The sequence below is a fragment of the Coffea arabica genome, chromosome 2e (assembly GCF_036785885.1).
Source record: "Coffea arabica cultivar ET-39 chromosome 2e, Coffea Arabica ET-39 HiFi, whole genome shotgun sequence".
Classification (NCBI taxonomy): Eukaryota; Viridiplantae; Streptophyta; class Magnoliopsida; order Gentianales; family Rubiaceae; genus Coffea; species Coffea arabica.
The window spans coordinates 3,889,384-3,914,445 of NC_092313.1; the positions used below are offsets into that span (position 1 = coordinate 3,889,384).

At 36.0% G+C, this 25,062-nt stretch overlaps 2 protein-coding genes, 1 long non-coding RNA gene and 1 pseudogene across 3 annotated transcripts; 3 read left to right on the top strand and 1 right to left on the bottom strand.

The window, feature by feature from the left end:
• Nucleotides 1–568: 568 nt before the first annotated feature.
• Nucleotides 569–3,501, bottom strand: LOC113723699 (2-oxoglutarate-dependent dioxygenase 21, chloroplastic-like; annotated as a pseudogene).
• Nucleotides 3,502–3,933: 432 nt separating this feature from the next.
• LOC140037168 (uncharacterized) lies at nt 3,934–4,650 on the top strand. Its single transcript, XR_011841101.1, has 2 exons — nt 3,934–4,306; nt 4,442–4,650. It is a non-coding gene; the product is annotated as an uncharacterized lncRNA (long non-coding RNA).
• A 3,900-nt stretch (nt 4,651–8,550) lies between these two features.
• LOC113727330 (protein mago nashi homolog) lies at nt 8,551–11,673 on the top strand. Its single transcript, XM_027251427.2, has 3 exons — nt 8,551–8,944; nt 9,260–9,436; nt 11,170–11,673. The coding sequence occupies exons 1-3, from the start codon at nt 8,720–8,722 to the stop codon at nt 11,227–11,229; spliced, it is 462 nt and encodes a 153-aa protein (XP_027107228.1). The 5' UTR covers nt 8,551–8,719; the 3' UTR covers nt 11,230–11,673.
• A 2,524-nt stretch (nt 11,674–14,197) lies between these two features.
• Nucleotides 14,198–16,878, top strand: LOC113727340 (peptide methionine sulfoxide reductase A1-like). The gene is made up of 2 exons (XM_027251446.2): nt 14,198–14,928; nt 16,478–16,878. Exons 1-2 carry the CDS (start codon nt 14,263–14,265, stop codon nt 16,727–16,729), a joined length of 918 nt encoding a protein of 305 aa, XP_027107247.2. The 5' UTR covers nt 14,198–14,262; the 3' UTR covers nt 16,730–16,878.
• Nucleotides 16,879–25,062: the final 8,184 nt, after the last annotated feature.

Consider the following 25,062-nt stretch of genomic DNA (forward strand, 5'->3'; position numbering starts at 1 on the left):
CAAAAAAAATGTTATTTACACTCTCATTTTTGTTATTTACACGCTCGTTATATTTTAATTATATAGTTTCTATTTATTAGACTATATGCTAAAATAAATGGTGGTTTTGGAATCTGCAACAAAACGCTACCCATGATTAAATACTTTTTTGGGATAAACAAGCTGAAATATCCTCCAAGCCTTATAACAAGGACCTTTGAGATGGACAAACAACGAGAACAATACAAAAGTAGAGGATTCGAGGCTTTAAGAGTTGAGTTTTATTTGGTTCAAACCGATTTACGTAATTTTTAATACATTTGGTGTAAACTCCTATGGTTTTAATGTAATAGTAGATTTTACATCAATTAATTATATAAGCTGATAAATTTAAATTTATACATATAAGCTGTAAGAATTAGATTAATGATTTCAACTGAATAGAATTCAATTTGTAAGCCCCATTTCCAAAATTAGACGACATAAATAACAATCCAGTCCTTTTTGAGTTCAAAGGAGGGAAAACTGGAAATTGAACCACAGATATCGTGGGGACGGCAACACGGTAGTCCGTACTCGTTGCTTTCATTGTCCGACAGCAGTCCTATAATGAAAAGCCTGCAGGCCTATCTATTCACCAAAGGTACAGACCGCTATGACTGAAGCATGGAGGAGATTCAGCCGTACATTTTGATACATCACAAAAGGCTTTTGTTTTCAGAGCCCAAAAGAGGGTCCTCGGGGCCAGGAACTTGACAGGGCTTCTACTCCTGGATTATTGATTTGTAATCCTGAGAGCATCGATGAAGTTCTTCCCATCTGCAATGTCATGTTGAGCAAAGAAATCGAGAAAGTGTTTAAAGCTACTGTCCCTGTAACCCTTCCGATGCTGTTCATCAATTAGCTCTTTTGCAGTCTCCACCTTCTCATCCATGCCCAAACTATGAAGACTAGCGATGGAGATTCTGATGGTGTCGCTGCTAAGCGTGACTCTGTGAACCACACTTTTGTACAAGCCATTGCTAAGCACCTCAAGTTGATCGCCGACGTTAACCTGCAAGGCACCGTGAATACATCGGACGGCGGTCCATTTCCCGTCGCGGGAGTCCACAGTTTGTAGGCCAGACGAGCTGTGGAGGACAATGGTTAAGCAAGAGTAGTCAGAAATGGGGGGGGGGGGGGGGGGGGGGGGGCAATCCCAGTGCCAGACCCTGCTGGGGGCTTGGCATTGGTAATGGTGGGTAACAATTCACCACAATCACCTGCATTCCTTCCTCCATTTTCCTGCTTATATAATCCGGGCCAAGTCCTAGCCCTTCAGTGATTGCCCATGATGGATACTCCTAATTTTTTTGCTTCCCTGGCATATTCGCTCATCTTTTCCCTGTCAGTCAGAAGGCTAAGCAATTAGCATCCATGAATGTTGACCGACAAATGGTCGACATATCATAATTCTCACTAATTCAGTGGTGGAGCCGGAAAAAATCCTCAGTGGAATAAAAGCAACTCTAAAATTTTTTACCTATTCTTTTTCTAATTTTTTAAACAAGAAAAACATTCACTAACAAGTATAAATGATGCATATATTCCATGAAAAATATAAAAAAAAACTCAAAATTATTAATGCAATAATTATTTTATTTCAAAAAACAAACTAAACTATTTACAATTGCTTAGGACGAGTTTTCATATTTTGATAATGGTTTACAACCTTCTCATTTTAAACTTAACGAAGTATATTTTTCTCAGTGTCCGTAACTAAACAATCATTCATCCACGCGTCTTCCATTCTATTTCGTAACCAATTATTCGTTATATTCATAACTGAAAAAACTCTTTCTACGTTAGCTATAGCAATGGGCAAAATCAAATTTAACTTTAGAAATATATAAATAAATGGATACACAAAACTCCAAAGGACATACTTGAAATTATATCAAAATTCTATGGATACTATCAAAAATTTAAGGAGGACAGTGAAGCCCATGCCCCCAGTTTCCCATCATAGATCCGCCCGGCACTAATTGTAACTAATTAATTAATTTACGGTATCATTTATGACTTAAAATTTATTATTTTATTATTATAAAATACTAGTTGAGTAATACTCTAGCAAGGTGATGCGTGAACAATGATGAAACGCGACGTACTTGGGGGAGGGTTGGGTTGGGTGGTACAGGGGAGGGAGTGTAAGCGAGAGGTCTCGGGTTCGAGTCCTCCAATAAATAAATAAATAAATAAAAAAACGCGACGTACTTACTGGCAGTCATCTGGGTCAGCTATTAGCCAATCGCAGTGGCTGGAATTTGGGAATGAAACTAAAAATCAATCAGGGTACAATAATTTTAAGTGCAGAGCTGCAGTACCTGTAGTCATGACGGGTATCGGGCCATAGCGACAACCAGTCGTCTAGAGGATTTGCGTAGTGTTTGAGAAATGTCCTCCAAAATTGGACCTTATCAACTCCGTCCTTTATGCTCGTGCCGTACCTAACAGGCTTGCGAACGTCATTAGACATGAATTTCACCTTCTCCACCGACGGCAGGTTGAAAAAGGCTGAAGGCGGCTGAAAGCGCTCCATCCAAAACTGACTGAGATATCCCATGGTCGACGATCTTCAAAATTCCGAAACAATAATTTAAAAAAAAATTAATGCATATAGATTATTTTCTCGTTTTCCATGTCGTGATTTTGGATTTCTTGAACTTAGAAAAGCTGATAACCAAAAGCATTTATTTTGACACTTTCTAATTTAAATTCTCTAAAATCAAGTTTTAACGCTCAACAACAAAAGGCAGTCTAATTGTTAAAAGGGTTCACCTATGATTGAAAGATAAGTTGGAGCTTACTATTGATCCTTTTAAATTAAAAAAAAAAAATTACATGCTTAAAAGTAGTCGAGAACAAAGCCTTAATATTCACGTGCAAATCTATTTTCAGGTGAAGATTTTCAAAATATAGCTAATCAGTGCTAAGATTTTGCCTCCTGGTCAAGACAAAGGTACAACATGGTGGGAAGAAGTGGAACAAAGCTTAAGGGATAAAATTAAACGGGTCTATTATATTAATTGGTGAGACAAGAACATGTACTTGAAAGAAATCTTTTTTTTTTTTTTTTTTGGCTGACGGAGTGGGTGTTCGGATCAATCCTTACAGGACCCGACTAATCCCACTCCGATCCGGGAAAAGAGGTCTCATCCCTCCGAACACGGTAACCAAGGGATTCGAACCCTTGCGGGAGGCTGGACAACGGTTTTAAGGAAGAAACCGTGACCAAACGGCCTTAAGAAAGAAACCATTGTTTCCACGAGCACTTGAAATGTCTTCGATGACCGCAGATCGTCTTGTAGAGTTATTCAAACCATTCAAATCGACCACAGGGATATTTGCAATTTCTGGATGTAAACTAGGCCTGCTCAGGGGTGCAACTTTGTAGCATTGAGGAACATGGCCGAAACCCCCTTTCTCCTGCGGGGTTTTGCCCATTGGAAAAGAGCTGTATTCCTCATGTTTCGCCTCCATCAAGGTCACAAACTTGCTTTTCATTCAGGCTCTCAAAGTTGTCAGCTAAATCAGAGAAATGGAAGATGTTGATCAGCCCACAACTTGTATGGACTCGGGGCACGGACGGAGGTGCAACCGTCCCTGTTAATTTTGGTCATTATCAACACCATTTAACTTTCTTTGTACATCGTGTAGGGCTGTCAACGGTCCGGGTCTGGACCCGGACCCGGCCCGGACCCGGACGAATTTGCCGGGTACGGGTAGGTATATTGTTCCGGGACCCGGACCCGGACCCGGACCCGTTATCTCTTAATAATTTACGGATCGAATACGGAATATACCATTCCGACCCGTATTCGACCCGGACCCGTTTTTAATTAATTAATAATTAAAAATATATACCTATATATTACTACTTTCGTTCCCAAATTTATACAACCCTAACCTACCCACCGCCGCAGATCTCTTTTTCCCCTCACTCTCTTTTCTCTTTTGCTCTGCCGTGACCAGTCCCGCCTCACATCCCGCCTCCGCCAGCTCTTCCAGTCTCATTCTTCCCTCTTTTCTACCGGCCTCACATCATCCCCTCTTTTCTGACCAGTGACCAGTCCCGCCTCACATCCTCCGCCTCCGCCAGTGACCAGTCCGCCGTGAAACTGGCGAGCTCTCTTCATCTCTGATGCCTGACGGAGTGACAGTTGCAGCTTCAAAGAAGCCCAACTCTTCCAGCTGTTGAGGGAAAATTTCACGGTTGGCAAGCTGAAAAAATTGGAGCTTTTGCTATCTGCCTTGCCTTCATCTTCCCAGGCATAATTGCTTTAAGGTATTGCCGAACCCACCTTATGCGGATAGTAAGGGGAAAAAAACAAAAGATTAACTTAAATTGCCCTTGTTTTCTTGGTTTGTGATTTCGCTGTTAAATTGAACCATTTGTTTTTTTTTTTTTCCTTTGGCAAAGATATCCACGGCATTTCAACAAGAAGGGACAGAATAATAGCAACAGCAATGGTCATTCTAGCTGTTGTGACAAGCACCATAGCTATTTCTACGAATATATACAAGTTAGTTGGAAACAAGTCATAGGTCTTTGTCTTTTTCAGCTTTGTTGTGGTTGAGTTGTATGTTTTCCTGTATAATATCAAATGTGGGTTGTATTGTTTCTGACAAGCACCATAGCTCTTTCATTTGTAATTTTCGGCAAGAAAAGTTCGATTCTGCTTCTTCGGCAAATTAAATAACTTCCCTGATTTCGCAAAGGCTTGCGTAGTCCGCAAAATGTGATAAAAATCAGACTGCATTTTCAGGCGCTGAAGTTGTATCAAAAACAGGTTTTCTCGGGCCTTTTTCCGGGTAGGCCCGACCCGGATCCGAGACCCGTCGGGTGCGGGTCTGGTAGATATATTAAGAGACCCGTCGGGTATTTGGGTCGGGTCTGGAAGTAATGCAGTATAACGGGTCCGGGTCCGGATTTATTAATTCCGGCCCGGACCCGACCCGTTGACAGGCCTAACATCGTGTAACTTTTTTTTCACAGGATGTATTTTCACAACAGATAGTGGTGGGTTCCACACTTGACGCGAAAATCGAGTTACATGGTGTAATCTCAGCCGCACAAAATTTTGAGGGCCAAGATCGTGCAGGGACGGTCATACTCCCAAATCCCAACTTGTATGGGTATCTATGATTATGAATTGAAATAAAGCGAATGACAAGTTGAATATGTGCCGCTGAAACATGGATACAACTGCAAATCCAGTGCTACGAATAAGGACCATTAAAAACGTTGTGCTAAATACTACTGTTTTTTTATTCATGTAAACAAAACCCAAAACCCGAAACAAGAATCAAGCGGCTTGCCGGGTTTGGACATTTCTATGCCAAAAAGATCATCTTTGAATTGTTATTTTTTGAAATTTCGTAAAAAAATAGATTGTAACAATTTAATATATAAAATAAAAAATTATTAAAAATATATTTATGAAAAACTTAAAAATTTTCAAAAGAAAATGAATTTCCAAAAAGGTCATATTCCAAAAGCACATTGTGTCGTGGCCTTGTGGGTTATTGCATATAAAGAAATAACGAGTGTGTTTGGATAAGAGATTATTTGAAATAATTACTGTAACATTTTTTGTGATATGATAAAAATAAAAATATATGTTAAAAATTATATTTGTGATATAAGTAAATAATTTTTAGCCATTATTTAATTATTCAAACACACTAGCTGGGTTTCTGGGGGCGCATCACTAAATGCCAAAAAGGTACAATAAATGCCTAAAAGGTTTTACATGCATGATTGTGCGCCCTTTGGCGTCTCTGTCTGTGGTTGTACTAATTAAGTGCGCGCGTCCGCATAGAAGTTTGCGTGTAGCCATATACAGCATGCTGGGTGACAAGGGATGATGGATGATTAGGGATCGATCGAACGGCTTTTTAGGCCCCCGGCTTTGCGGAATCAGGTGCAGCTTCTCGTACTAACCGTACCGGAAACTTTCATGTCGGTCGGATCAATTACAGTTCGACAAAAAAATTTCCCGTACTAACGGACAAACATCTCCTTTTTCGTCCAGACACAAGCCACTACTGTGTTGATGTGTGGTAACCGATTGGACGAGGTTGATCCAATGATTCGATCAAAATTCGTTCATTTTTCATCTTGATTCTCGAAAAGCGGAAGTCCTCGAGGATCAAAGCTTGCCTATTTTAGTTTAGATTCTTACAAGACCACAAATTTATTTGGTCATTATGGGATATACGCATTAATTTTTAACAGAAAGCTAATGAATCTGGAGACACTTGTTAGCTCTTTAGATCGCCTCCGGAAAGCTAGGTGGCAATTCAAGATTACAACCTAACTTCTTAATTTATTTTTTTTTTGGGTCGGAGAATTGGCAAGCTCACTCTAACCAATTTGAAACGCAATTCACATTTCACAAAAATATTTTTTTCATCCTCCACTTTTAAAACGAAACAATTTCATCCTTGACATTTAAAAACTGAAATTCTTACATCCTTAAACTCAAATTTCAATTTGAATCAAACCACCAATCAACCTGATTACAAATTTTGAGAGTGTAATTGGTAGATCATTTGGTTAACTCAACTTGATATTCATGTAAAATTTAATGAACCAAAAAAGAAAAAATAAAAAATTATAACATAAAAAAGAAAGAATAATTTTTCCTACATTATCATTGTATACACTGACGGTTTTATGTACCGCCATATCATTTCAATTTAAATTTAAACACCAAATTTTATATTTATGATACACATCTAAATTCGCAAGCGGATATAGTAACGGTATATGAAAAATTTTACCAAAAAAATCTCACTATTCCAAGATAAAGAATGGCCTTTTATGTTATAATTTTTATTTTGTTGGTTTCATGTGAATATGATGAAATTGACCGAGTGATCTATCAATTCTATTTTCGAAATTTATTACTGGGCTATTGAATGGTTTGATTCAGATTGAAAATTAGGTTCAGAGATGTAATAGTTTTAATTTTTAAATGTCATGAATGAATTTGCTTTATTTTAAAAGTGAGAGACGAAAAGAATATATTTGCGAAATGTGAAGGGTAAAACATGTTATTTTCCCTTTCTTTAATATCAGCAGTGTCTTCACCGATGATTTTCTGGGGAATCTGCCAATCCGGTATAACTACACCGGCGAACAACCCACGAACCTTAGGATAATGGAAGGTACAAGGCTTTACAGACTCGCCTTTAACTCGACAGTTCAACTGATCTTGCAAGACACCGTATGGGTTTAGGAGAGCGTTTCGACATTCTTTGGCTTCTTCGATTTCTGACATCCAATTTAGGGTTCCCAATTGAGTCCCTATTTTTTCCTCCACAAAAGACCAGACACACTAAACCAAGATTTTCCCTTCCCTTCTCTTCAACGATTTAATGAAAACTGAGGTAAACGGTCAGTAAATTGTTGGATAACTTTGTCCCTGTGCTTTGCCACGTGTCATGCTAATTTTAGAAATTAAGAGTCATTACCGACGAAATGGCCACGAGTCTATTGATTAAGTTATTTAGTGATCAATTATTGACAAAAAATAATTCGATGGTCAAAACATGATCCTGACAATAGTTTAATGGTGGCTGAGGTTTTTTGCCCTTTGAAATATCTAGCAAGATTAGTTCAACTTGGAGTCTTGGATTGCCAACAGGACAGAGTCAATTAAAGGTTTGCGTTTAAAGTGCGGGGTCATGTGCAGGTGAGCAGAGCTAACTTTGGGCATAATTGAGCCAGATTTCATGGTGCATTGAATTGGGCTACAACACGTCCAACCCACTCAAAGCTCGACCTGATATCATGCACAAACACTTGATTTATATGTAATTGCTGAACCATAGTTACCATACAATAGCAGATTATAATTATACAGCTTACATGCAATTGCCGTACAATACAATAATAGAAACATGTTTTCATACAATGAAAGCGTTATACGGTTCGAATGCATTGATGATTTAGGTCCCGTTTGGAATGCATTTTCCGTCATTTTTCATGAAAAAATTACTATAACGATTTAATGTATGTGAGGAAAAAAGGTAATAAGGAAATGTGTTCACGGAAAATGACAAAATTTTTCTACGAAAAACAGCAATCTAAGCAAGGCCTTAGATTTCCATCTATTTGGTTTGGAACTTATAATGCTCTTATTAAAGAGTGCAATAAGGCCAAGTTCAATTCTCTGGGTAGTAACTAAAGGCTTGGGACAAGTACGACTGAATTTTGTTCGAATTCATGCCGTTGTTATATTATTTGCTATAATTTTTTATATACAGTCACAATATATAGTTTTATCGGCTGACCGAACGTGACATAATTTATAGTGAAATATTTACTAAATTTTATTTGCTTGTATGAACATATTTTTTAATTATTTTTTTATTTTACATACGTCACGTGACATAAAAAATTGCTGTAACTTTTTTTTTTTCTTCCAAAAATTATCCGAGAAATTTCTTGCTCCATGCCACCCTTAGAGTATGTGTACATTTGGCGGGGACAAAACACACTGAAGAATCGAGAAAGCACATAACCACCAACACTTGGAACATTTATAGAAGGCCCACGGCCCAAGCCTAAAAGTGAAGTCTTGCGGTCCTGTACGCCGCTTTCTGAGAAGGGCAGGGGCTGAGAATTAAAAAGAATCGAGAAAAAGCATTAAGGCTAGGAACGAAGAAGAGGAGGTGGAGGAAGAGAGTCATGGCGGAGACAGGGGACGAAAATGCAGGGGAGTTTTACTTGAGGTACTATGTCGGCCACAAGGGTAAATTTGGGCATGAGTTCTTGGAGTTCGAGTTTAGGCCCGACGGCAAGCTCCGGTATGCTAATAATTCCAACTATAAGAACGACACCATGATCCGTAAAGAGGTCTTCGTCACCCCCGCCGTTCTAAAAGAATGCCGTCGCATCGTCGTTGAAAGCGAGGTCCGACCTTTTTCCTTCTTATTCCTTCCTTTAATTTTTTTGGGGGCTTAGTTCTTTAGATGTGTTGTGGTTGCATCCAACAATTACATTATATCTTTGATTTGGATTAATAACCCATAGATGTTGCTTTTTATTTTTATTTTTAAAATTTCTTGACTGGTGAATTTAGTTTCTTCTTAAAATATTAATTTGGGTTTTCTGGGGAAAAACCCTAGCCCTCTTATCATGAAAGGGAATTTCCCCAGGTGGGGAGTTTGGTGTGAGATGTGCTGGAGATTGTTAGACTTACTCAAATAGTTCTTGTTGGTTTGTTAGATAATGAAGGAAGATGACAACAATTGGCCAGAACCAGATCGCGTTGGAAGGCAAGAGCTGGAGATTGTAATGGGGAACGAGCACATATCTTTTACTACTGCTAAGATTGGTTCTCTCGTGGATGTCAATACCAGTAAAGATCCTGAAGGTCTTCGAATCTTCTATTATCTTGTTCAGGTAATGTGTCTACTGCTTTGGCCCCTTAATGTATGTTCATGACACGCTATTCAGTTTACTTTTGTTCCTTGTTCAATTTCCTTGAATTTTATAGTCGTCCTTCTTCTGCAAGAGTAAGGAATTGGAAGATAGTGTTTTGAGGTCATGAGCAATGCGTTTAAGCAGATGGTTGGCACAATAAAATAGAAGTTTAAGGGATACAGTTAAAAGACTTTGGAAAGTAAGGAAATCCTAAAGTTGTCTGATTCTTTCTTAGATCTCTTGAGCTTGTCTATTTGTTGAATCATTTCCCTACTTGAAAGGGAGCTGGCACTCATATTTCACTCGGCATGATTCTTAATGGTTGGTCATTAGTGGCCCCTTTCTGCCTTTTATCTCTCTCTCTCAAACCTGTGGCACAGGTTTGTAACTGTAAGCACGCTTAGTTCTTGGATTGCTATAGAGGAGCTTTCTTAGCACTTTATTGGTTTAGCTTTATGGCGTTGTGTTTGTTTAAGGTGCATTTGGCATGTATTCTATATATGAATAGAATGCGTAGGCCACATGGGAGTATTCCTGCAGAAGGTTAGTAGAATAGTAGGGAATGGGAGAATCCTGCTGCTCTTTCATGGGCAGCTGTTTTTGGAAATGATTGAAGTAGGAAAGATTTATTTTTCTGGAGTCTATTCTCATTTGTTGTACCAATGCTTTGTTGTAAGATTTTTCTGCCATTGCACCATGAGAACTATATTCTTTGCGGCACACTTGTTATTTTGTTAAATTGTTCTTCAACTGTTCCTTTTGAAGAAGAATCTGTTTTTAGTTTTTTCACAGGCCATTGATGCATTTAAATAACCTTGCATTTGCACAGTGTTTTTTTTTAAATATTAATTGGCTGAAAATAGAATGGGTATCTGGGCTTATCTTTGAGGATCTGAAGAAAAAGAAACAGGATAACATTAATATAGTTGTGCTTGTCTAAACCAAGGCAGAAACTTTGATGACATGCATTTGTATCCTTTTCCCCCTTACTTTTTATTCCATATTTTTCATTTTCTTGCTTCTTTGGGCTGGGGTTTCAAGGTTGTGGTCTTGCTGATGTTCAAATTTGAAGGGATGGCTAGAATTTGTCATCATATGACACTATATCTATAGTGGGTTTATATAGTTTATATTGCAAGTGTCCACTTGGTTCAGTATCGAATTTTCGGTTTTAGGCGTACATATTGTGCATAGAAAGTTGAAGATGTTTTTATGAAAATTTCGTGCTAGTAATTTGTGTTTTTGGGCTTAGTATAGAGTAGCATTAGTTAGAACTTGGGTTATCTACATCAACAGTTTGGAAGGGCAACTTGGTTAGACTGTCAAATATTTAATCAAAGGGTATTAGCATTAAGTTTTAAGGATCACGTTCGTTTTGGCTTCACCGTGCACTCTCTTTCTTGATGTCAATAGGTACTCCCATTGTTTGACACTCACGGATTTGAAGTTTCTGAAGTACATATCTGTCCGTGTTGTGCTGTTCTCTCTATGTTTCTTGTTACCGATCTAATGAATGGCTGAATAGATGGTTGTGATTGCAACATCATTGATTCCTCCATTATCATGCTTATTCTTAAAGCTTCCTACAATCAGAACCATGATACCCTCTCGCTGTTCAAACTGCTAGGTCTTTTGATAGAATTGAGCGTGAATAGTGCTTTTTGACTCTCGGTTCTCTGAGAATATCTGTTTGTTCTGTCATGTAATCGCAGGATTTGAAGTGTTTCGTGTTTTCTCTTATCTCACTCCACTTCAAGATCAAACCCATTTGAGTGTCAGCCATATCACCCCCTGGAACAGAAGGAAAGCCATGTGTTTTGAAGTTGCTTGGTCTGACCCCCTGGAACAGAAGGAAAGCCATGTGTTTTGAAGTTGCTTGGTCTGTTGTCCTTTGCCTTGATAAGTTCGTTATATATTTAAACTTATAAATAGCGTTGATTTGGGTGATTGTTCGAGTAGATGAAGTTTGTGATATGCTAGTTGTGTAATTGAAGATCTATTCCTTTTGCTCTTGATAAGCCCTCTTTTCCGCATTAATCAGTGGATCTTCAGGCTTGAGCCTAAGCTGACTCGCATCTGATCAGCCCCTTCTTCCTGTTTCTAATTTAAGACGTGATTATTGCATCTCGGAGGTGGTGTAGGTATTGTGTTAGTTTTAAAGGGTGAATTGTGTAACGCAAAACAAATCTAGTGATGCAGATATTTGTCTTTTTTTATTTCCGGTCAGCATGTTCTGTCGGTCTGAGTTTGTGCACAATCTTCTAATTTGCTGGTTGTTACTACGATGCTATGTTTCTCAAAGTGAGACAAAGTCCCAATCGAGTAGCGCAGGGACTCAAAATGTGAGAGTTGTTCTGTTTGCCTCATATTCGTTTAGCAGTTGATTTTTCAATTTGGCTTGGGTTGGAATACTGGATTTTATTATTATTATTATATAACGGCAATATGATAACTTGGTCTTACGAGAGTTCAAATTCAAAGCTGGGCAAGAACCCATATTTGCATTGAACTTCATCCTCCTCCCGTTCTTGAGGTGCCCAAGCCTTGACGATGCTTCCTGTCCAGGCCGCAGCCATTGATCGAAGTGGAACAATACAGCAGCACTTCATCGTCATCAGATCAGATGACGATCTCAAAGATGAATCTTGGTACTCATAATGATTTTAATCCCCACTCAGTATATTTAACCGACTCTTTGTTCACCGACTGGATTTCAGCAATGATAATCATGTTTGTCATGAGCATGAGCAGTAAGTACTCAAGTCCAAGGAACTCCCCTTCCCTCGTGTCCCCACTTTGCCCCTGAAGGGCTCCAGTAAGTAATTTCAGGACTGCCAAGTTTTCTAGCTAGTCATCCAATAGCTGAAATAATACAAGTCCAGGGGAAAGCGAAGATTTGATGGTCAATTTCTTCAGATTCCGGGGGCGATTGAGTCTAGCAACATGAATTATCTACTCTGGACTCTAGACGAATTAAAAGCATCCCATGATTCCGAAATATGTGAACTCCCAGTTTGCACAACGAACTCCTCAGGGATCTTTATAGATAGAGGTGTGAAAATGGGTGATTTGGGGGGGTTGAAATGGGTAGTTGGTACAAGTGAGTCAATTCATTTATATTCATTTAATTAGATGGATATAAACGAGTAAGTCAAAAAATGAGTCTGATGATCCAATTATTTATTTATAATTCATTTATTTTAAGTTTTTGTAAATTTATTTAAATTCATTTTTACAAAGTAAATTATCAATTTATATCACTTTTTGCACCCATCATTAGTTTTAAATATTTACTTATAATGTTCAATAACTCCAATTATCAATTATTTTTCCATCTGTGTTCTATGTTGCAAAATTATATACTATATAATAATTGAATAATAAGAATATAAAAATTTGAACTATGTACTATGAAAGTTAACATAAAAATTTAATTCAAAAATTTTGAATCCCTATCATTTTTTTGTGTGAATTCAAAATTTTGTTTTGGTAAGGTAGGAAAAGAGACTAAATTTTGTCATAAATTTGTAATGTTAAAAAAATGGGCAAGTTAACAAACTATGAGAAAAAAATAAAATGATAAGACAAAATTAATAAAAAATAATATTAAATAAAACAAAAGTAGTCAACATCATGACAAAATGAAAATTTTAAAAAAAAAAATAAGTAATATATATCTGTGTCAAAAATGCATCAAATATTTATTAAGGCTAAAAAATAAAACATTCCACTATATATATGGTTTCAGCAATATTAATGCATGAAAATCTCTAACAATGAGTTCGATAATCAAATGTGGATCTCAAATTTCTTCTAAATGGGTGGGTGAAAAGAGGAGGTTTGGGGAAGACAGTTCTAAATGGATTAATTGGGTTTTGTGGGTTACCCAATTATACCTATTTATTAAATGAATATAATTGGATAATTCATTCATAACTATACGACAAAAACTTAAGATATTTATATCCAACTATTCATAGACAGGTATGAATAAATTTCGTTACACAAAAACTTAAGATATTTATATCCAACTATTCATAGACAGGTATGAATAAATTTCGTTAAATGGGTTTGTTTGCTACGATGGCCAGGATAAGCAGACCAAGTTCGCCGACTTCAACGCATTTCCAAAAAGTTCTTGATTATTTATATGAAGGTGCCTTAAAATTCCCATTCACCAGACGGAATCTGGTCCAACATCCCCCGGTGTCCAAAATGGTGAGAGCCTGCTGGCGTTCTGGATTCTTCCACCATAGAAGAGAAAATCCTTCTGTATGAGACACAGAAAGATTGAGGACTTCGGCAAATTGAAGCAGAGGCTCTGAACTTCCACCAGAACATTGAAGCGGGGGGTTAAGTACTATTGCGGTTCTACGAGCATTTGCTAGTATTTTATTTCCTCTCTGCCAGCAAAAAAACAAAAAGAATTCAGTTAATTCTGCTGCAATAAATTGACGTTTCTTGCAAGTGAACATTGCAAGCCCACGTGTATATTCTATCTTCACGCGTGGCAGTAATACGTATCCGACGTTTTTGTTGTTTGAGAATAGTACACCGCACTTTCACATTCGATCAAAGTTGCTCGCCAAAATCAAATAAAAAATAGGACCAACAGCCAAAAATAATAGTAATCTAAAGAAAAATAAGATAAAAATGTATGAACGTAATAAAAGAAAAGAATTCCAAACGCAGAAACAAACTAATAAAAGAAAAGAAAAGAAAGGATCAGTCCTTGATAATATACTAGTACTCGATAAATCTTCACGTATTTTTTTTTTTTTTGAAGGAATCTTCACGTAATTTGCATGCTGGCACCTCATCAAAAGCAAAATTCCATCTTTACCTTTGGCCACAAACAAATGCCCCCAAAATTACTAGTTTTATATTCCGGAGTAGTAGTAGCAGTAGCAATTATGTTCCTCATCAAGACCACCACCACCACCACCACCACCACCACTAACGCCATTTCCACCAAAGCCTCCCCTCCTTTCCTCCTCCTCCGGTCCCTCTCAAAACCCTCTTTCTCCTTCCCGAAACCCTCCTTTAAATTCCCCTGTACCACCACCGCCTCCGACAGCAACCGTCCCAATTCTCTCTTTTCATCCCCGAGAATGAGTTGGCTCAACAAGCTGGGTTTCGGGACGCGTACCCCGACCGAATCCTCCATGGACTCCTCGATTGCCCAAGGCCCAGATGATGATATCCCCACTCCCGGTCAGCAGTTCGCTCAATTCGGAGCAGGTTGCTTCTGGGGTGTGGAGTTAGCGTTCCAGAGAGTGCCAGGTGTCACAAAAACAGAGGTCGGGTATTCACAGGGATATCTTCACAATCCCAGCTACGAGGACGTCTGCTCGGGGACTGCTAATCATTCCGAAGTGGTGAGAGTGCAGTATGATCCCAAAGAGTGCAGCTTTGATACTTTGCTCGATGTTTTCTGGGCTCGCCATGACCCCACCACTCTCAATCGCCAGGTATGCTTTTCTTCGGAATTTTATCTTGCTTCTTTTGGTTATTTTGATGGTTGATTTTGATGAATTTCGGTTGGAATTGCTAATGACTTCCAACTTTTTTTAGTATTCCAAGTTGTTGATAACGGATAATTTCTATTGAAGTAGCTTTGTGTTTTCCTTAGATTTTTAAGGATAATTTTCAGTTCCTTTTTACATTTAACTGAGCTGAAATTAAGACAAGTCAAAGATTTGATGCTTAGTTTTACATCAGGCTGATAATTATAGTGTATTATGGACCTCTGATGTCAAATTTTTTCACCTTTTTTCTGGGACAACTACTGTACAAACTGGAAGACTTCGACAAACTGACATCTTCATTGTAGTTTGGTTGTTTTGACTTTTGAACCTCTTTGCTTCTGTTGTTTTTAGATTTTTGGCTTCTGGAGGCTGTAATTTTGAGGTGTTTTCGAAGCCTGCATATGATACTTTGTTTTCCTCATAAAGGAGGGGGGGGGGGGTGGTTTGGTGGTGTCAGGAACTGAGAAGTTAGAAGTTACCCGATGGAGTTTGGTATCCAGATTAATCCAGTTTTATTTTACAGGTTTTACATAAAAAAGCTGCATTTTTGCCGCTGATGTTGTGCATGAGTGCTGTTCCTTGATTCATTGTGCTGTACTCATTCAGATAGGCAGCACCATTGCATTTCTCCATATTGGCTTGCTAATTATTAGTTCACATGATCATGATGATGATTATTATTATTATTATTATTTTGGGGTTTTTTTTGTTTTTTTTTGGGGGGGGGGGAGGTGAGAAGATCATATGACTGTTTATTAGTGTATTGTGGACTACGGGTAGGTGTTGGTGGGGAAACTGAGGCAGGACAATGATGGAGCCCCTTTCTATATTTTGATTCAAGATTAGACATGACAATATAATGAGACTTCATGAAGTTGATAAATAAAATGATTGGTGGTAAAATGAACAGTATTTTTAAGTGAAACGTGGTGTAGCATATGCTGTTTGTTTGGAAAGGTGGATCGTGGTGACTTTAGGAATGGCATAATCAGGTTATGTAGCATATTGGGAATTTATAATGGTGATTTCTCATGTGCTATTCGGATTGTTAGAAAAAGAGTTCGAGAAGTCTGTAGAAGTTGTGCCAGAATTTGTGAGAGAAGTCTGTAGAAGTTGTGGCAGAATTTTTGTCACAACTTAGGACTTCATTTCAGGAAGTAATTTTTTTGAAAGATAGATAATGATTTCCCAATAAGTTTTGGTAAAGTAAATAGCTTTTATGTAGTATCTGAAGGGTCCCTCAGCGTATTCCAGCTTTAAAATTTAGTGTGTAGAGATCCAGACTAATTTTATAGTTAGTACCTTTAATGTTGAAACCATAGTTAACACCCTCATAATAGGCCATTTTTTTTATGAAATTGGCAACATTTTTCTCTATTTTACTTGTGGTCAGTGGAGCGCATTGTTGTCTTGGGAGCTTTGGCCTTCTGCGCTCAGGTTCATGATATCAATATTGTATTACTTTTTTAACAGTTTGACTTGCAATGTGCAGGGGAATGATGTTGGAACTCAATACAGATCGGGAATTTACTTTTATACACCTGAACAAGAGAAGGCTACACTTGAATCCCGAGACCAACATCAGAAGCTTTTGAACAGGAAGATTGTTACTGAAATTTTGCCTGCCAAGAAATTTTACAGAGCTGAGGAGTATCACCAACAATACCTTGAAAAAGGGGGTAGATTTGGTTTTGGGCAGTCTGCTGCTAAGGGTTGCAATGATCCCATAAGATGCTATGGCTGAAATGTTCAACCATGCCGAGAGGATACATAAATTACTACTTTTTAAAAGAAAAAAAGTCTACATTATGGTATGTTTGTTAATAGGTAGGTTGTGTTTCAGTTTGGTAATTGATCTTTGGTCTTGGCACTATCAATATCTTGTTCGAGGAATTTTTTTTTTTTTTTTTTTTTTAATGTATGTAGCTTCTGGGTATGGATTTTTTCCCGTGATAGTAACGTGAAAACAAGTATTTATAAATTTGGTAAACATACATATCTCGTTTCCCAAAATGTTTTTGGTGGTGTATTTTCTTTTCAGACTCGATCGGAATCAGATTACAGAAATTTGCACTTGACGATGAAGGGGAAGGACTGCCATCTTTCTTCAACTGAAGAAACTTTTCAGAAAATTGAGGGATATATATTCAAACGTAAGTTTTGTAGGCATTTGGTTGCGATGGGGCAGTTATATTATCGTACGAAATTTAAGGGGTATGTAGGTATTGTAACTAGGGTTTTAAAAAAGGGAAGGCATTAGGCAGGGTTGCGTCCACCTGGGCGGGGAAGCCCCAGGGCTTGGGGCGGCTTTAACTAACGGGATTATCACTTTCAGAATCTGGCATTCTTCTCTTTCTATTGTATAGTAGCTTACACAAACATGCACGGACTTGACACGTGTCCCAACATCGTTGGACTGATGGATTAAGGAGGCCTGGTATGAACTCACCGGGGAAGCAGAGGAATTACAGCAGAAGATTACAGGTTGGGAGAAAATCTGGAAGCTAAAAGGTGGCAGTTCTTTCTTTGGAAGCTCAGGCATGATAAATTGATGACTCAAAGCGAGAAGAAAGGAGAGAGCTAGTACAAGAAGACATCTGCCCAATCCGCAAGAAGTGCACAGAAATCACCATGCATGCTATAAGGGATTGTGATTGGATAAAGCCTGTTTGGAGAAGTCTGGTAAAGCCACAGCACTGGGAAGATCAACTATTAAAAATTTCTCATACTGTACTATTGCAATTGGCAGAGCAAGCAAAGCAAGTACTCGCAAATGGAATTGGAAAGATGCCCAGGCAGGAATGCTACATCAAATGGTGGCCACCTCCAGAGGATTCTGTGTAGGGATGCCCCGCTGCCTACTAATTCCCCCCGCCCCGCCCCGCTAGGAGGAATTATCAGAGATGAGGCGGGTCATTGGCTAGGAGGCTTCTCAGTGGGGCTAGGGACCGCTAGCAATATTCTAGCAGAGTTATGGGCAATCCTCAGAGGCCTACAGCTAGCCTGGGAGAAAGGATACAGGAAAGTGATTATTGAATCAGACTCCAAAGCAGGGATGGGCTTGATTGAGGTAGCGGAGGAAACATCACCATATCATAACATAGTGCAACAAATCAGAATGCTGAAAAAGAAAGGAGTGATCATGCAGCTTTAAACATGTATGGAGAAAAGGCAACAAATGTGCTGATTGGTTAGCAAAAGAGGCAGCCCCAAGCCAATGGAACCAGGGATCAATAGATCGCCCACCAGAAAAACTTAAGGAGCTACCAGGTGCGGATGTAACTGGGGTAGCTGCCCCAAGACTAATTCCGAGTAAGAGGCCGTGCCCCTCCCTTGTATCCAACTATAAAAATAAAAAATAAAAATGGGAGGCCTGCTATTGACGCGGACTGCATTTCGAGATACTGCTGCCGATCTCCTTTGCTATAATGTTGATAGTCGTGTGGTGGAATCTGCAATACCACTTATTTCATTGGTTATGACTTGTGAATGAGATTTATCTGTACAAATCTGTATTCCGCTCTCTGTTTAATTTCGGGGCGATTGGACTAAATTTAGTTTCAATCTGTTTTGTTTCTTTGGTGAGTTTGTCTGTGTTACAGGTAGATAGAGCATGGGTTGGCTGGCTGCTACTGATGTTGAAGAATGTCCACATGGAGGAGACTCACATGTGAAGGTGCCAAAATGGCCAAAGGAGTTGTTTTTGTGTATAAAATGTTGATGGATATTGGAAAATATGTATTCAATAATCTTTCCTATGTTAATACGTTATTTTTCCAACCTTTTCTTTATATTTTATCTACCAAAAAAAATTGAAATACTAAATTTGGTCTTTGCTTATTGTGTTGTTGCTTTATTATTCACGCAATCACCGATCCAGGAAAGGATTGGAGTGGTGACTGGTGAACACCGAACGAGTTTGCTTGTAGGCAAATATTCCTGTGGCGTGCTATGCATTTCATCAACCTATATAAGTTATATCTACAAAGAATTAATATTTTATACATTTTTATCATTAGATGCATGACATATAATCTAAATTTAAATTTGAAACCCAAATTTTGTATGTGTGTCGTGCATCCAATCGTGATAGTGTATATACTATCAGTGTATATGAGATTTACTCATATACTAAATAGACTGAAATTTATATGAATATTTAGAGCCCACTTTTTTTTTTTTTTGTCAAAAGTCAACTTCTATATATAAATATTTAGAGCCCACTTCAAATTGCAATTTTTGAGCTTTTTTGTGATAAGAAAAAAGACACTGAAACAGTTTTTGAGATGTGATGTGTAAGATCATAAAAAATATTTGGAAAGGGATAATTTCACAAATCTTCCTTGAGATATATGACAATTTCACTTGACTCCCTTCAGGTTTTACAAATTACACTGACTTCCCTTGTCACAATAAAATGACTATAATGACCTTCACTAAATAAACAATTCACTGTATAATGAAATGAGATTAAAAAAAAAAAAAAGAAACCTAACCACTCCAGCTATCCTGTTTACAAGTTATAGCTAACGATGATTCTCTCAAACTTACTATCACTTCGTTCCCATTTATTAGCCCCTTCCTCCTATAATTCCTTTTCAAATTACCACCAATCATTGCCTATAATTGTAACCAATCACATCACAAGTGATCCATCAAACTCTACTATATATTCCTATTCCTCATTTCTTCTATTTGAAATTGTCAAATCACAAGTTTAATTGAGATATTAGATTTGATGGTTAAAATAAAATTCGATTTTATGGTCAAACTAAAAGGAGATAAAGAGGCACATAATAATAATGGAACAAATAATGCAATCATTGGTCAAAAGAGGAAAAGGGATTGAAATTGATAAATTTACTAATTTGTCTATCATTCATCCAAAATATATTTTAAAATGTTAATAAGTACATTTATATGTCTTTTTATGCTTGACAATTATTGGCTGTGATTTTGCGATGAAGTTAGAGTTTCTTCTCTATATTTAAAACGTTAACATGTTTGGAGGTTTAATGGTAAGTTAGATTATTTTGTTTTGAAAAAGGTGTGGGCATTGAATTTGAAGTTTTAAGTGTGATTAGTTATAAATAGAATTTTGATTTTTGACAAAATGAATTTCTTAAAAATCTCTATAATCATAATGATGTATTTTCTTTCTTTTAAACTTGATTAATCCCATTCATGGCTAAATCCCTCCTAAGGATTTTCTTCAAGACCATAATGTGACTCATGTAGTAGGAGTTAAACCACTTATATGGAACCAAATCATAGCATCCTATGTTGAAAATTATGCAAACATAAGAGCAGTTGATTGTGAGTTTGACCATTCCATGGAATCATATTGTAAGAATATTTTTGAAGAATGGAACGAATCTTCATAATTGAATGCATACTCTGGAAGAAGCAATTTTATGACTATGATAATGAAATTACTTGGGTTTAGAATTTGGAATTAAACTATTTGTTAAGCTAGTTTGTTAGTATAGTGGATTTGATTGAAATATAGAAGAAAGTAATTGGTAAAATAATTTTTGTTTTATTTTTGAACAAAAAGGGTAGTTTAGAATTTTTGAGAAAAAATATAAGCTTTTGAATCTATATTATTATATAATTATACAAACAATAAAAGTAAGGGAGGTAAGTGTAATTTAATAAACTTAAGAGAAGGTCTCTACAATTATTAGAAACTTCCTCTGAGGTTTCTGATATTATCCCTTATATCCCAATAATAAATAAGTGGGGCTACTTGGTTAAAGGGTTTGGGAATTATAGAATGAAATAAACCCCTTATTTGTTGCTTGGGTTAAGTCTATTGGAATGCAATTTTGGAATCATTTCTAAAAAATGGGACTTATCCCATTCCCGAACAAATTGGGAGGTTTTGGACAAAACTCTCAACAAAACTCATCTACCCTCTCTTTCTCTCCATCACACGCCACTCTTTCTGTTCTTCTTCTTCATCAGTTTTCCTATCTCTTTTTCATCATCATATAGTTTTCATCTGTAATCCAAAATCTCTTGAAAAAAAAAAGATCTAAAGTAGATCTAAATAGATTAATAGTGGACAAATATCTTCAATGGGCAAATTGTTCAACAAGATCTCCACGAGAAAGATCTCTAAGAAAAATTGAAGGAAACCCTCCACCCAAATTTCTCCTATAATTAATACTGAGGTAGAATTTGCAATTTGAAAAAATGGCGGAGATGCTAACTGGAAAACAACCAATTCAGTGTCCAGGACGGGATGACATGGTTGATCTCCCAATGTGGGTCCAATCAGTTGTCAGGGAGGAATGGACAGCCGAAGTTTTTGATGTCGAGCTCATGAGATTCCAAAATATTGAAGAAGAAATGGTGCAGGTGCAGATGCTGCAAATAACCATGGCATGTGTTGCCAAGGTGCCAGACATGCGACCAAACATGGATGAAGTACTTAGGATGATTGAAGAGGTCCGACAATCTGACTCGGAGAATCGGCCATCTTTAGAAGAGAACAAATCCAAGGACTCAACTGTGCAGACCCCCTGACTTCTTGGAGGCTCTCATTGTTTATGTTTTTTGCGGTTTTCCATTTGTATTTTGAAAGAGTACTCTGTTCTTATAATGGAGGAAAGCCATAAAGAGCTAGTGTTTTATTGAAAAACGGTTTATTTTTATTTTATCCGATAAATAAATTTATTTATGAAAAAATGGGTACTCTGTTCTTATAATGGAGGAAAACCATAAAAAGGTCTTTTATGGGAAAGTGATATTTTATAAAAAGTGACCGCGATTTGGTTTATGAAATTACCCTAAACCAAAATTTAAAATAAATTTGTTTGTTTTGAAACCTCAAGGGAGTGTCAGTGCAAGTGTCAGAAACCTCAATGGAGGTTTCTACAATTATCCCTTTATTTTATAAGAATTGTTATATCAGGGGTAAATTTGAAATTTAATTGCATTTAATTCCGAAACATTCATCAAACCAAGCATCAGAAATTGGAATGATGCTAATTCCAATATGTGAATCAAACTAAATATTGGAATGAAAAGTTTAATTCCAAAACCAGAGTCTATGATTCCATTTCCATTTCTGATTCCAATCTGTGAAACAAGCACCGCATAGGTATGGGTTTCATCTATGGTGGAAAGCTGATTCATCTGTGCATGGTGGGAAGAGCGAAGCAAATTTGGCCAAGACATCATTGTGGGGTCGGGCAAGATGCATCTATTAAATGAACTGCTGGATACCAGGTAGAAGGGGTTGTTATGGGTCCCATTGTATTTCTCGGAGAAATAAAATGCAAGTCCCTCAACAACTTATGCGCACTTGTTTGCACCCAAAACTTGGCATCAATTGGGGAGTAGCTCCCTAGGCCAAATTGGTCAAATGCAATAATCCTTGGAGATATGTGAAAATGAAGCCATGTGCACTCTAATCTTAAACTATAAATGCTTACTTGACAAAAGAATTATGACTATTTAAATTTAATTATTAGTTGACGTAGATGAGAAATTATATGCATAAATAATTAAAAGGAATTAATTTTATATAAATTTTATTTTTTACAAAAATATATTTATTATCAATTTATTGAAGAATCTTGGTTTATAAGGTTATAGTAATTTGGTAATTACAATACTTAGGGTAGTTATATTGGCAAAACGTGATTAAGTAATTAGAGCAAAAATTAAAAGTTTTTCCTAAGATAGAATTGAAAGTTTAGAAAATGACATTAAAAAACTTACACTAACTGCGATCCCTCTAACTTTTTATATTGCATAGATAGTGGCTTTTTAACTGGAATCAAAATTATAGATGAATCATTAGAAACATGATTAACATAGTATTACAAAAAAAAACCAGAATTGTGACATAATTGACGTGGTAGATTTTAATTTAAATTTAAAAATTAGATAAGTAATTTTATACGCAACATGGTGACTTTCAAATCGATATCAAATTTGTAGATGAGTAATTATCAATATAATTAGTATAGTACACCAAGAAACTATAATTGAGATTATAGATAAAATAATCATAAACATAAATCACATAATACAACAGTTTCAGAGATCGAATATTTGAACTATTGAAATAACTAGATAGTTATCAACTTAAGTTCTATCTCCGCAACTAGTTGTATTGGACATGATAGACTATAAATCACAAATTTGACTAGTAAAATAGTGTCAAAATTTGAGAATTTTTAAATATTGACATTATCTAATGATAAAGATAACCAATTATAGTAAAAATCAAAATTCACTCTTAAAAGTAAGTGCTATATTAAAAGATTTTGTTGTGATATGGATTATCTAATGATAGCAAATCCATTGAAATGAGCAAGCAACGATATCTAGACAAATGTCAATTACAATCTCGTGTTCAAATTAATATACATATCCAAACAAATGTACTTGACGATAAAGTAAAGAGGTGAGACCCAACACATTATTTAAAACACAAACATTGTTTAGAGTAGTTACAGTAGTTATATTGGCAGAATGTGATTAAGTAGTCAGAGCAAAAATTAGTTTTTCTTTAAGGATAAAATAGAAAATTTGAAAAATGATATAAAAAAGTTTACACCAACTGCGATCTCTCAAACTTTATATGTTGAATAGATAGTAGCTTTTTAATTAGAATCAAAATTATAGATGCTTTATTAGAAACATAAGTAACACAGTACTTCAAGAAACCAAATTCGTGACATAATTGACCTAGTAGATTTTAATTTAAATTTAGAAATTAGATAAATAATCTTATATGTAACATGGTGACTTTTAAATTAATATCGAATTTGTAGATGAGTAATCACAAACTTAATAAACATAATACTTCAAGAAACTAGAATTGAGATTGTAGATAAAATAATCATAAATTTTAGAAGAAAATACTCTCCTCTTTGAATAATAAAAAATTTAGAATGGCAAGTATTAATCTCTTTTTCCTTGGTAATCGTATTAATATTGAAAAATATATATAAAGATTAGGAGGGGGAGAGAGAGAGAAAGAGAAAGGGAGAGAGAGAGAGATTTTTTTTCAAAAAATAAAAATAAGAAAGAATTAAATATTTTTATTATTTTAAAATTATTTTTACTTTTCTGTTTATCACTCAATTCCAATCCTAATACCGACAACTTTAAAGTAATACAATAATGTTAGAATCTTCTTTATTTTCTTTTTTTGCAAATTCTAATTTTCTGTTTTCTTCTTTCCTATCTCTTTTTCTTTTCGTAGTATTAATAAGTGCGAAAAAATAAATTTGAAAAAAACCCTTTTAGTTTTTTGTTTTGGGCTCTTTTAAAGTGAAAAAAATGAATAATAATCATTCCAACTTTTTTATTTTTAATTATATATAAAAATGGTAAATACATTTAAATTTTTTTTGCTATACTAGTTATATTAAAAATGAGGTAAAATACTTAGAAAATAATATTAGGGATTAAAGCGATTGTATCACTATAATTTAAAAAAATAAAGTGACAATAACAATGTAGTAATGCTATAGAATAAAAGAGTATTTTTGTTCAAGATATATTGACATGTTGAGTTGAATTATTTATGGGGGTTAAGTAACTAAAAGATTACGTTAGGGGATAAACTGATAGTAGTGATATAGTTTAAGGGGGGTTAAGTGATAATAACCCTTTTAATTACTTGCATACACTTATAAATATCATGTACACTAGTATAACATTAACTTAAAAAAAATACTTGAACAAATTGAAAGAGTGAAGAAAATTTAGAAGAAAAAGAAGTAGTAAAAGGGGAAAAAATGTAAAAGGTATACCTATATTTTTTTAGTTACTACCAAACATTTCATTGGTTCAACAAAAATTCATTATCATTAGCTAATAATAGTGAGAGGGAATAATGAACTTTTAGTAAATAATTAGTTTTAGTTACTTGGTTCGGCAATAAAGTTGGCCATCATAAGAGAAATTGAAGGAATTTTTCACAATCATACACACAGAAATTAAAAATTATTAAAATTAGAAAATGATGGCATCGGATTCATGTTTTGAGAAAAGCAATTCAGCATTTAATGTCTTATTGTCTCTCGGTTCTTTATGTTCTCCTAATTGAGC

What these genes read in the sequence shown, in the direction of transcription:
- LOC113727330 (XM_027251427.2), top strand. Translation starts at nt 8,720, where the DNA reads ATGGCGGAGACAGGGGACGAAAATGCAGGGGAGTTTTACTTGAGGTAC. An exon ending in GCATCGTCGTTGAAAGCGAG is followed by an intron (nt 8,945 to 9,259) that starts GTCCGACCTTTT and finishes TTGGTTTGTTAG; the next exon opens with ATAATGAAGGAAGATGACAA. An exon ending in TCTTCTATTATCTTGTTCAG is followed by an intron (nt 9,437 to 11,169) that starts GTAATGTGTCTA and finishes ATGTAATCGCAG; the next exon opens with GATTTGAAGTGTTTCGTGTT.
- LOC113727340 (XM_027251446.2), top strand. Translation starts at nt 14,263, where the DNA reads ATGCTGGCACCTCATCAAAAGCAAAATTCCATCTTTACCTTTGGCCAC. An exon ending in CCACCACTCTCAATCGCCAG is followed by an intron (nt 14,929 to 16,477) that starts GTATGCTTTTCT and finishes TGCAATGTGCAG; the next exon opens with GGGAATGATGTTGGAACTCA.